Consider the following 12577-nt stretch of genomic DNA (forward strand, 5'->3'; position numbering starts at 1 on the left):
GATTTCCTAACAAGAGCTTCGGTTGAATCTATTGGTTGTTGGTTTGTTCAACTCTGTCCATTGCATGTTTCTTCCACTGTTTGGCATGCAAGTAGTCCTGTGTTGTAGCTTCACCAGCTTGTCACCTCATTTTTAGGTATGCCTGGTGCTGCTTCTGGCAGGCCCTCCTGCACTTTCATTAAACCAGGGTTGGCAGAGTGGGGGTTACAGATTGTGGATGTATAATATTCTGCTACTGTAACTGATGGCCCACATGGTTGCCCAGTTTTGGGTTGGTAGATCTGTTTGAAATCTATTCCATTTAGAATGGTGGTAGTGCCCCAGGATCGAGGGTATCCTTAATTTGAGGATGGGGCTTTGCTTGCACAAGGACTGTGCAGTGGTCACTCCTATCAATACTGTCATGGACAGATTCTTCTTTGTCAGGTAGATTGGTGAGGTCAAGGGTAATTAGGTTTTTCCCTCTTTTTGGCTCCTTCACCACATGCTGCGGGCCCAGTTTCGCAGCTATGTCCTTGATGACTCGGCTAGCTCAGTCAGTAGTGGAGTTACCGAGCCGCTCTTGGTGATGGACATTGAAGTCCCCCACCCAGGGTACATTCTCTAGCCTTGCCACTTTCAGTGCTTCTTCCAAATGGCACTCAACATGGAGCATCACTGATTGTTCAGCCAAGGTGGGACAATAGGTGGTAACCAGCAAGAGGTTTCCTTGCCTATGTTTAACCTGATGCCATAAGACTTCATGGGATCCAGAGTCAATGTTGAGGACTCTCAGGGCTACTACCTCCCGACCGTATACTACTGTGCCTCTACCTCTGGTGGGTCTGTCCTGTTGGTGGGACAGGACATACCCAGAGATGGTAAAGGTGGGTGTTTGGCTCATTGTCTCTAAGGTATGATTCTGTGAGTATGCTTATGTCAGTCTGATGCTTGACTAGTCTGTGTGACAGCTCTCCCAATTTTGGCACAAGCCCCCAGATGTTAGTGAGGAGGACTTTGCAAGGTCGACAGGGCTGGTTGGTCGTTGTCATTTTCGGTGCTTAGGCTGATGCTGGGTGGTCCATCTGGTTTCATTCCTTCTATTAGTCTTTGTAGCACATTTGCTAGAACTGATTGGCTTGCTAGGCCATTTCAGAGGACCTTTAAGAGTCAACCACATTGCTGTGGGTCTGGAGTCACATGTAGGCCAGACAAGGTAAAGGCAGTAAATTTCTTTCCCTAAAGGACGTTAGTGAACCAGATGGGTTTTTACAACAATTTACAAGGCTGAGACTAGCTTTATCTTCCAGATTTAGTATTTGAATTTAAATTCCACCAGCTGTCGTGGCGGTATTTGAACCCGTGTCCCCAGAGCATTAGCCTGGGTATCTGGATTACTAGTCCAGTAACATTAACACTATGCCACTGCCTCCCCTTAAGGGCATTTAAGAGTCAACCACATTGCTTGAGGATGTGTGGTTGAAGGACTGTTTAGTGTAAAGGGAGATGAGGCGAGCAGTGGTCCTGGTGGTACTCCTGGCAGTGTAAGTGGACTACAGGATTTTAGTTGTTATATTTTACACTATTTTTATCACTGCGACATTAGGGCAGCAACATATGTAGTTGGTCTAAGGATGGGTGATCCATAATCAGCTTCCTCTTTCATAGCTGTGCGCCCTTTATCTGAAGATGAGTGATGAGGCTCTTCATGCTGCTCTGTATCTACAAACATCTCTGCACATGGCAATGTTGTCTTGGATGGGGAACAGTAGCATAATGGACCTGTAATCCAGTGACATGAATTCAAATCCCCCCACAGCAGTTGGGGGAATTTACATTCAATTAATTAATAACTCACAAATAAAAAGATGGTCCCAGTGTTAATGATTACAAAACTACCAGATTGTCATAAAAACACATCAAGTTCACTGATGTCCTTCAGGGAAAGAAGTCTGCTGTGCTTACCTGGTCTGGTCAACATGTGACTCCAGACCAACAGCAATGTGGCTGACTCTTAATTGCCCTCAGAAGTGGCTGAGCAAGTCACTCAGTTGTATTAAAGCAGCTACAGAAAAGCTGAAAAAGAATAAAACCTGATGGATGCCCAGCATCAATATAGGCGTCAAAACAAAGTAACACCCAATCCAGTTGACCCTGCAAAGTCCTCCTCACTAACATTTCGGAATTTGTGCCAAAAATAGGAGAATTCTCCCACAGACTAATCAACCAACTGTCTGATATAGTAATGCTCATGGAACCATACCTTACAGCCAATGACTCAGGCTCCTCCCTCACTATCTCTGCATATGTCCTGTCTACCTGCGGGACAGACCCACCCGAGGTGGTAGCAAGTGGTATTCAGTCGTGAGGGAGTGGTCCTGGGAGTCTTCAACATTGACTCCAGACCCCGTGATGTGTAATGGCCTCAGGTCAAACATGGGCAAGGAAACCCCCGGCTGGTTACCACTTACCCTACCTCAACTGATGAATCAGTACTATTCCATGTTGAGCACTGCTTTCAGGATGCATTGAGGGTAGCAAGGGCACAGAAATGCACTCCTGTTGGGGGACTTCAATGTCCATCCAATAGTGGCTCGTTAGCATCACTATTGATCTAGTGGCTGAGTCTTGAAGGAGATATCAGTCAGACTGGGGCTGCACAGGTGGTGGAAGAACCAGCAAGAGGGAAAAAACATGCTTGAACTCACCCTCATCAATCTATATGCCATAGATGCATCTGTGCATGACAACTGCACAGTCCCTGTGGAGACAAAGTCCTATTTTCACACTGAGGACACTCTCCATCATGTTGTGTGACACTACCATGATGCTAAATAGGATAGATTCAGAACAAATTAGCAGCTTAAAACTGGGCACCCATGAAGTGCTGTGGGCCAGCAGCAGCAGCAGAACTGTATTCAATCACAAGTTCTGCAGTCCTGCAACATCTGGTCAGGAATGGCAATATACAATTAAACAACTAACTGGAGGAGAAGGCTTCACAATCATTCCCAATCTCAAGATGGGGGAACCCAGCACATCAATGCAAAATACGATGCTGGAGCATTTGCCACTGTCTTCAGACAGAAGTCTAGAGTGGATGATCCATCTCAGCCTCCTCCTGAGGACCCCAACATCACAGATGCCAATGTTCTGCCAATTCAATTCACTCCACATGATATTAAGGAACGGGTGAAGGAGTAGATACTGTAATGTCTACGGCCCCTCAGAACATCTCGGCTGTAATACCGATGACTCTAGGACTAGGTGTGACCCTCTCCATGTTGTTTCATTACAGCTACAACACTAACATTTAGCCGGCAATGTGGAAATTTGCCCATCTATGTCCTGTCCAAAAAAAAGCAGGACAAGTCCAATGCAGCTATATCCACCAGTCTACTCTCAATCATCAGTAAAGTGATGGAAAGTGTCATTAATAGTGCTGTCAAGTGGCATTTACTCAGCAAAAACCTGTACACTGATGCTCAGTTTGTGTTTCACCAGGGACACTCGGCTTCAAACTTCATTACATCCTCTACCCAAATATGGACAAAGCTGAATTACAGAAGTGAGGTGAGAATGACTACCCATGACATCAAGGCAGAATGTGACAGAATGTGGCTTGAAGGAGCCCTAGCAAAATTGAAGTCAGGGGGAAAAGTCTCCACTGGTTGGAGTCATACCTAGCACCAAGAAAGACGGTTGTGGTTGTTAGAGACCAATCATCTCAGCCCCAGGACATCACAGCAGGAGCTCCTTAGGGTACTGTCCAAGGCTCAACCATATTCAGCTGTTTCAGTAATGGCTTTACCTCCATAATAAGATCAGAATTAGGGATATTCACTGAGGATTGTACAGTGTTCAGTGTCTCTCGTGACTCCTCAGATACTTAAGCAGTCCCAGCCTGCATGCAGCAAGTGCTGGACAATATTCAGGCTTGGGCTGGTAAGTGGCAAGTAACATTCGAACCACATAGTGTGAGGCAATGGCCTTCTCAAACAAGGGAGAATATAACCAGAATCCCTTCATGTTCAACAGCATTACCATCACTGAATATCCCAACATCAATGTCTAGGATCACCTTGATTAGACACTTAACTGGATTAGCAATATAAATACTGTGACGAAAAGAGCAGCTCAGAGGCTGGGAATTCTGTGTGGGTAGCTCATCTCCTGACTCACCAAAGCCTGTCCACCATCTACAAGGCACAAGTCAGGAGCACGGTGGATTACTCTCCACTTGTCTGGATGAGTGCAACTTCAACAACGCTCAAGAAGTTCAGCATGATCTAGGACAAAGCAACCCACTTGACTGGCACCAGTCAATTTGATACTATCTTTAACTTCCCAGGGATGGTGCATCCTTCTCATGGGGTCTTTCTTTCTCAATGGAATATATCTTTGTTGAGAGTCATGAAGTACCTCCTTGAACGTCTGCCACTGTTTCATTACTGTCCTTCCTTTTAACCTATTTTCCGAGTTCACTTCAGCCAACTCTGTCTTCATACCCTCATACTATACATTGCCAGATCTAAAGAAGGCTGCACTCTGGGTTGGCGCTAGTATTGTTCTAGGAAATTGTCCCAAATGCACCCTATGAACTAATCTTCAAGGCTACCTTTGCCAATCTGATTCATCCAATCTATATGAAGATTAAAATTACTCATGATTATTGCAATACCGTTCTTACAACCCCCCATTATTTCTTCCAGTATACTCTGTCCTACAGTGTAGCTATAGTTAGGGAGCTTGTGCGGCTCAAAGATTATTGTGGGAGAAATGGGTTTTGATCATGGGCCACTGATACCAGTACTGGGGAAAATGGAAGCTGTACCGTTGGGATAGAATTCACCTGAACCATGTAGGGACCAGTGTTCTGGCGAGTTGTATAACTAGGGCAGTAAAGAGGGTTTTAAACTAAATAGTGAGGAGCGAGGTCATGTGATGGGAGACATGGTAAATTAAAGGGAAACAACAACGTAATAGAGCAGGGTAGTGATTTGGATAATGATAACCAGAGTGTGGCAGGAAGGGACAGAGCATACAAGCTTAATAATGTACCAGCAGAAAAGGCCAGAGATTGCAAAAATGGGAAAAAGAGAGAGTAAAAGGCCCTGTATCTGAATTCATCCAGCATTCATAACAAAATGGATGAATTATTAGCACAGAAATAAATATATTTGACCTGACAGCCATTGCAGAGACATTGTTGCAAGGTGACAAAGGCTGGGACCTGAATATTGAAGGCTATTTGATGTTTTGGAAAGACAGGAAGCCAGGAAAGTGTGGTGGGGTAGTTCGGTTAAATAAGGATGATTTTAGCACAATATTGAGAGATTACCTTAGCTCGAAAGAGCAAGATGTTGAATCACTTTGGGCAGAATTAAGAAATAGAAAAGGTAATAGGTTACTTGTGGGAGTAGTTTATAGCCCCCTCATGATATTACACTGTAGGACAGAGTATACAGGAAGAAATAAATGCGGCATGTAAGAAAGGTACTACAATAATCATGAGTCACTTTATTAACATGTAGATTGGGTGAATCAGATTGGCAAAGATAGCCTGGAAAATGAGTTCAAAGAGAGTATTCAGGACAAATTCTTAGAGTAGTAGTTTCTGGTACCAACCAAGGAGCAGGCTATTCCAAATCTGGTAATGTGGAATAAGACAGGGTTAAAGGAGTAGTAGTAAAGGGGCTTCAAGGTGACAGGGATCACAACATGATTAAATTTCGCATTCAGTTTGAAGGTGAGAAGTGTGGGTCTATGACTCGTGTTTAAAAAATAAGGGTATAAAGGCAGAGTTGACTCAAGTTAACTGGAAAACTGGGTTAAGTTAAAAAGTAAGGCAGTAGAGATGCAGTGACAGACTTTAAAGGAGATCATTAATAACTCGCAGCAAAGCTTTATCCTAATGGAAAAAGAAAGACTCTTTGAGAAGCATACATCATCCCTGGATAAATAAGGAAGTTATGGGTAGTATTGAGTTGAAAGAAACACTGTACAATTCTGCAAAGATTACTGGCAGGTCAGAAGATTGGACAGATTTTAAGGACCAACAAAGAATGACTAAAAAAAATTAAGAGGGAAAAATTAGGGTATGAGAGAAAGTTAGCTAGAAATATAAAAACAGATAGTAAGAATTTCTACAGGTACTTAAAATGGAAAAGAGTAACTAAAGTGTGCATTGATTTAGAGTGAGTCTGGGGTATTAATAATGGAAAACAAGGAAATGGTGAAAGTATTCGACATGTAAATTTTGCCTGTCTTCACTGTACAACACTTAGAAAACTTCCCAAAGAAGGAACTTAAAACAATCACCAGCACCAAGGGAAAAAGGCACTGGGAAAACTATTAGACTTAAAGGCTGACAAATCTCATCAGAAACTAATGGCCTGCATCTTAGGATCATAAAAGAACTGGCTCCAAGACAGCAGGGCCCAGTGTAGTGTAGGACAGAGCCTTGTGTAGAAGCAAGCATGGAGACAGTTTCTAGCTTGGACCTTTACTGTACCTATGTATATCGTTTCTAGTAGTTAATAAATACTCACTGTTGAACTACCTAAGACTATGAATACTTAATAAGAGCTACCGAACTACACCCAATTACAACAGAGAGGGTGGATACCAGCAAAATGTTTCTACATGGGAGGGAGGCTAGAACCTAGGGGACACAATTCAAAAAGAAGAGGCTTCTCTTTTAAGACGGAGATGAGGAGAATCTTTTTCTCATAGAGGGTTGTTTGTCTCTGCAATTCTCTTCTCCAAAAAGCAGCAGAGGCTGAGTCATTGAATCCATTCAAGGCTGAGTTAGATTTTTGATAGACAATCAAGGGTTTTTGGGGGGCAGACAAGAAAGTGAGGTTGAGACCACAATTAGATCAGCCATGATCTTATTGATGGCGGAGTAGGCTCAAAGGGCCAAATGGCCTACTTCTGCTCCTAAGTCTTATGTCCTTTATGTAAAGCATTTTCAGAATCAGTCATATAGTTTCTGTAAAGAGTTCTGATCTGTTAGAGATTCCATAACCGTTAATGAGGCTTGTGGCAACTGTCCATCTATATTATGTTTTAAAAATAGCAGCACGTGACTTTTATACCAAATCTTTTGAGTTCTAATTGCTGGTCCTTTGATTTATCAGATAGTTGGTAGGCATGTCTGAGGTGTCACGATGAAACACAGTCTTCTGGTTAACCAGAGCTGGTCTGAGGACCTGGAAAGCACAAAACTGCAATGCTACAAAATCATCACTGGTGGGATTGTATCATTACAGCACAAGTATGAGTAGGCAGCTTTCATTATAAATGCAAATAGAATTATAGTTTATAATGGGTACTCGTAAACACAAAAGTGACAATTTGGAAAAAGGTTTTATAGATTACTTTTTTTTTAACATGCTAGAAAGATTGCTGAAAAATCTTGCATCATGCTCACACTTCCTGTCCACAAAACTTACTTTATTTAATGATTTGTGGTCACGTTTCCATTTACTATACTAAATTGCTATGTCAATGTTTCCTCTTCAGTTTTGCTATGCCAACAGCCACAATGTAACATAGGATCTGGCACTACAGCTGTCTTGGGAGTGAGCTTCTAAAGTTTCTCTCCCAAATCCTCATTTGTATAATTATAAAAACATGTATTCATCAACCAACCTTAGGGAATAGTGTTATACAGTATAATGTTATAAATGACTATATTTAAACAATGTGAACATATAGATAGATAAATCACAAGTACTTTAAAATTTTATTATGAAATTATAAAATACATTGGTGAATTTTACTTTTTGTTAATGACTAAACTACTTCACTTCCGAGATCCCCAGCATCGGATTCGGTGGGGGGTGGTGTGTACCCCAAAGAAGCGCTGGGGAATCACTCTTGGAACTTCACAGGTAAGGGTTTGTATTGCAATTGTTCAGGAGAGCAAACTTCTTCTGAGCAATTGCCTTGTGCTGGGACCCATCCGGAGATGTGATTTAAATCTTCAACTTTGGATGGTTCCGGCTGTGTTACACAAATAGTTACCCAGAAAAAGTTAGAAGAATTAAAACCTCTTCTAACTTCTGGGTAACTATTGTAAAGACCCACACTGACCTCCCCCACTGGACTCCCCCCGACACCCCCGAACACCTAGAGGACTCCGTTCATACCCCCCACACCCCAGGGGACTCCCCCTACCCTCCTCCCCCGCACCCCCCCACCAATCCACCTATGGGATTCCCCTTATCGGCATAGGACTCCCACCCCCAAGCCCCCTGACCCGATTCCTGCAGGCCCAACCTAAACCCCCACTGACCCGACCCAACCACCACCCCTGCAGGCCCGACAGCTGCCCCAACTAACCTGACCACCCGACCCAACCTGACCAAAGCCATGCAGGTCAAACACCTCCCTACCCCGAATCTGACCGCACCCCCACCGTCCTGACACGACACCTCCTGCAGGCCCAATCCCCCCCACAAACTGAACCGCCCCCACACCCTGACCTCCAGCCCCTCCACCCGAGGTCTGACCCCCCCCACCGAGGTCCACCCCCCCCAACCACCCCAAGGTCTGACCCCCCCACCTCACCAAGGTCCAACCCCCCCACAACCCCCCCGACCCCCGAGGTCTGAACCCCCCTTCCCCTGGCCCCCTCCCACCCCATGAGGTCAAACCACCCCACCGCACCACCCCTGAGGTCCAACCCTCCGCACCCCACCAACACCCTCTGAGGTCCGATCCCCCCAACTCCCGACCCACCCTGCCCCGAGGTCTGACCCCCCAACCCCACCTGAAGGCCTGAATCCCCACTCCCCTAACCTCTGATCCTCCCAACTTCCAATCACCCCTACCCACCAAATCCTATCCACTTACTTCAGACACTTACCTTCTCCCTGGCCTGTCAATTTCAATGGGACCTTTACCTTACCTTGTTTATGGCAGCTATTGCTGTTAAAAAGGCCACACATAAGCAAGCTCTGTCCAGGTTGGACCACCAGCCCATCTAAACTGAATCTACTGAAAGATTTTGTATCATTGCCTAAAGGATTGACACCATCTTTGCACAACCTACTTCATCTTGTGACATCAACACCACCTGAAAAAGTGAATCTTGCAACACCAGTCTCCAGGCAGCTGACCATCGAATGCCTACATGAAAGACCTCCTCATTGGACTCTGACTTTTGGACTCTAACTCACGTGAACCAATGTTCATTTTCTCTGTGGTCCTTGTACTATAAAACCTTTTCTCTATCCCTCCGTTTACTGTATGAGTGCGGAGTGGGACGTTGCTAACACTCCTTTTCATGGGTTTTGAATGTGTACAATAAACTAACCTGCTGAGTTAATCCTAACTCAAGTTTGCTGTGGATTTATTAATAAAATTGCAACACACAAGGACTGAGGACTTGTGGAACCATGCCACCGCTTATTCTTAAACAAAAACTAATTCAAAACACCTTCTGCTTACAGATAGGTGGTAAGAGGAAAACAGTGTTGTTTGAACTGACCCCCTCCTGTCCATAACACTTCTCATTGAAATATGTAAAGATTAATTTAACTAAAAATTAAATAATGCACATGAGACAACACAAACTCATTAGGTATAATTATTTGTATTCTAACTCACCCTTGTTCTGAAATAATTTTTATATATTGGCTTTCATGTCGCCTATATACGAACTTAATGCATGTTAGATGATCAAACTCGTCCAACGAGGATTTTATTAGAGCTTGCTGTGATCTACCTATATTAACAAAAATACAATAAGGTGTATTTAATTTACCATTTATTTTGCAACTCTGATTCACAAGGGTATGATTTGCGAGCTATAAGGCAATATAATGCAATGATACAAAATTCTAACAAAAGAAACCTTAATAAAAATTTTGGAAGTCATTCTGCTTTTATTACCTACTCTTTCAATTATAATTGAATATTATTATAAGGCCAGTGTTTAAATCACTCTACTGGTGGAAACAAGAAAAAGCCTGAAAATCACTCTACTTGCCACACTTATCACAGATCCCCTTTATTTCCACCTGATGCAACTTGCCTGGAGACCTCTACGTGGGCACGTTCCAATATGTTAATGAGGGTCCTATAACATACATGGGACACTAACACAATTTGCAGGCAAAATTGGGTGGAACTTGTTCATTTTCAGGTAAAGACGAAAATAAAATCTGATGTTTGTGATAGTCTGCTGATTCCCAAAGACTTGAGGAAGAACCCATTGAGGCAAAGGATAAATCCAATGGTTTAAGCAAAATATAAAGATTCTATGATCTTGGACATTGTCAACATTTACTTCAATATTAGAGCTAGTGAAAATACTCTCAAAAATATAAAGAGCTAAGGTTCACTATGAGGGCAGACTTAAGTACATAAGACAAAACTATCAAGAGTAAGAAGGATTGAAAAGATCCAAAAATGCGGCAAGTCAGATTGTGTCTGGAGTTGATTAGAGGTGGGACAACTCCAATATAGTCATAGCATTATTGGCACAGTGCTACAATTTTGACATCATGCAGCATCAGCATTGACACATACTTTCAAGTCTTTTACATCTGTACTCCCATGTCCATCATGCTCCACTTTGAACTTTTTATGTGGTGACATAATGTCAAACTGAAACTACTTGCATGCTACTATACCATGGCCTCAAACCAGGTGAGAAATAGTATGGGCATTGCAATGGCACTTTCTACTCACCCAAATGCTAAAATCTATGGGTGGAATCGTCCCAGATTTGCACTAAGTGTAGTAGAGGGCAGGTACAATGATGTTCTACTCTCCGGCCGCAATGGTGGCTTTTCATGCTGCATCGTCCCAAACCTGGCCACTTTCCGGGAAACACACCATTTCCATGGTGAGTGGGCTCTCATTCGCCCACCACGCCATCACCTCGCCACTTCATCACGCTGGACGCCATATTTAAATTGCAACCACGCACACACCTCAGTGCTTCCAGACGATGACTGCTGCACAGAAGACATGGCCCTGAAAGGCAAGAAGACCGCAGCCCCTAGGTTTAATTACGCGTCCCTCGAGCACTTTTTGGACGCAGTGGAGGTCCACCTGAAATCAAGGTCCTCATGGACTTTAAAAACAGAGCTGGCTGGCAAGGATCTGAACTGTCCCTGTGCTCTGCTAAGTGAAGATCCAGCAGTGCAAATCCATCAGACAACCATGCTGTGACTGATGTGTCCTGCTTCACAGTCCACTGCCATGCACTAATTATCTCTCCTTGCTTTCACAGGCACATCTGGGGAACTGTCAAGGGACTCCAAAGCCCAGGGCCTCCAATCAAGCCCTGATGGTAGCTCAGAAGTTGAATCAGCTGAACCCTCCCTGAAGACCCATCACAGTGCTCACCCACACCCTGCACCAGCACAGAGACACACATTGTGGTGTGACCTAGCTTTAGAGTAGCCCCAGGATCACAATCTGGTGAGCACATCACACTGTCTGATCCGCTGTAAGTGGCAGCAGGGACTTCCCAGGTGTCCAGTACTTGGAGGACTGCTGGAGGCCAGAAATTTGCTAAGTCTGAGTCAGATGACGAGCCTCTGGACTTGGTCATGTCTCAGTTGCTGGAGCTGAAAATACAATTTCAGGAACATCAGGAAGGGATGTTAACTGCACTCCTCAGATTATAAGGCACTATGGAGGAGTCCATCCCCCTTCAGGCTGAGATGTTAGCACTGGCATGCCAATACATCGAGGTCAACACTGGTATGATGGCGGCGCCGCCATGGAGACCTCGGTCTAGGACGTTGCTCCTGTACTGCTGCACGGGTGGAACTCCATCGCTGACACCATCGTTGGCCTCCAACAGTGTGTATGCGAGAGGGTTGCAGGGCGGCTGGATCTCACTCCAGTTACCCCTTCTCCTCAAGAAGTCAGCCAGGGGCCCTTGGACACCCATAGGGAGGAGGATCATCAGGTGTGTCCCCTGGAGTCATCCATCCAGGTGACTCCGGGAGTGTCCTGCCCATCCAAATCCCTTCTTTGTAACCTCAGGAGCTCCAGCTCCACTGGCCGAGGAGGGTGCCACTGCCACACAGCGGGACACCGAAAGCAGACCTGGGCCCTCCAGGTCTCAGCCCTCCAGAGGACACCCACCAAGGTCATCACAGACAGGGCGTAGCAGTCAGCAGGCTGCCTCCAGCTCCGCTGTGGATGTCCAGGGAGCACCAAGACGTATCGGCAGGGTTAGGAGGGTTAAGATGTCATTGTACAGCCTGGGCACGGGTGTTAATCACTTGTACATAATGTTCATTATTGTCAAAAAACTCCCAACAATGTCTCCCTGCCTATGGCTCCTTATTCTGATGAGCAGTGTTCGTGTCACTCAGATGTGAAACCTTTCTGCACAAGATAAAGGCAGGTGTCTCAGTCCAGGGCCTCTTCCCTGTGCTTTGTGCAGCCTTCAGACCAAAATTATGGTCTGGCCTCACACTCCCTGGACACATTACTGAAGTCTACACCTCAACGGTGCTTGTCATTGCTGCCAGAATGTCGTGGGCATACAGCACAGAGTTCCGTCATTCTCTGTGCTCTCAGCACCTTTCAGGTGGGGCTGGTCTCATCTCTTCAGCATCTA

At 44.7% G+C, this 12577-nt stretch overlaps 1 protein-coding gene across 1 annotated transcript in view; it reads right to left on the bottom strand.

The window, feature by feature from the left end:
- Window positions 1-12577, bottom strand: part of LOC144685063 (hatching enzyme 1.2-like) — a 132809-nt gene that overhangs the window by 84461 nt on the left and 35771 nt on the right. Inside the window, exon 3 of the mRNA XM_078549598.1 lies at window positions 9598-9715. Coding sequence (XP_078405724.1) covers window positions 9598-9715 — 118 coding nt within the window. The remainder of the gene's footprint in view (window positions 1-9597; window positions 9716-12577) is intronic.

The sequence above is a fragment of the Cetorhinus maximus genome, chromosome 9, assembly GCF_964194155.1.
Source record: "Cetorhinus maximus chromosome 9, sCetMax3.hap1.1, whole genome shotgun sequence".
Lineage (NCBI taxonomy): Eukaryota > Metazoa > Chordata > Chondrichthyes > Lamniformes > Cetorhinidae > Cetorhinus > Cetorhinus maximus.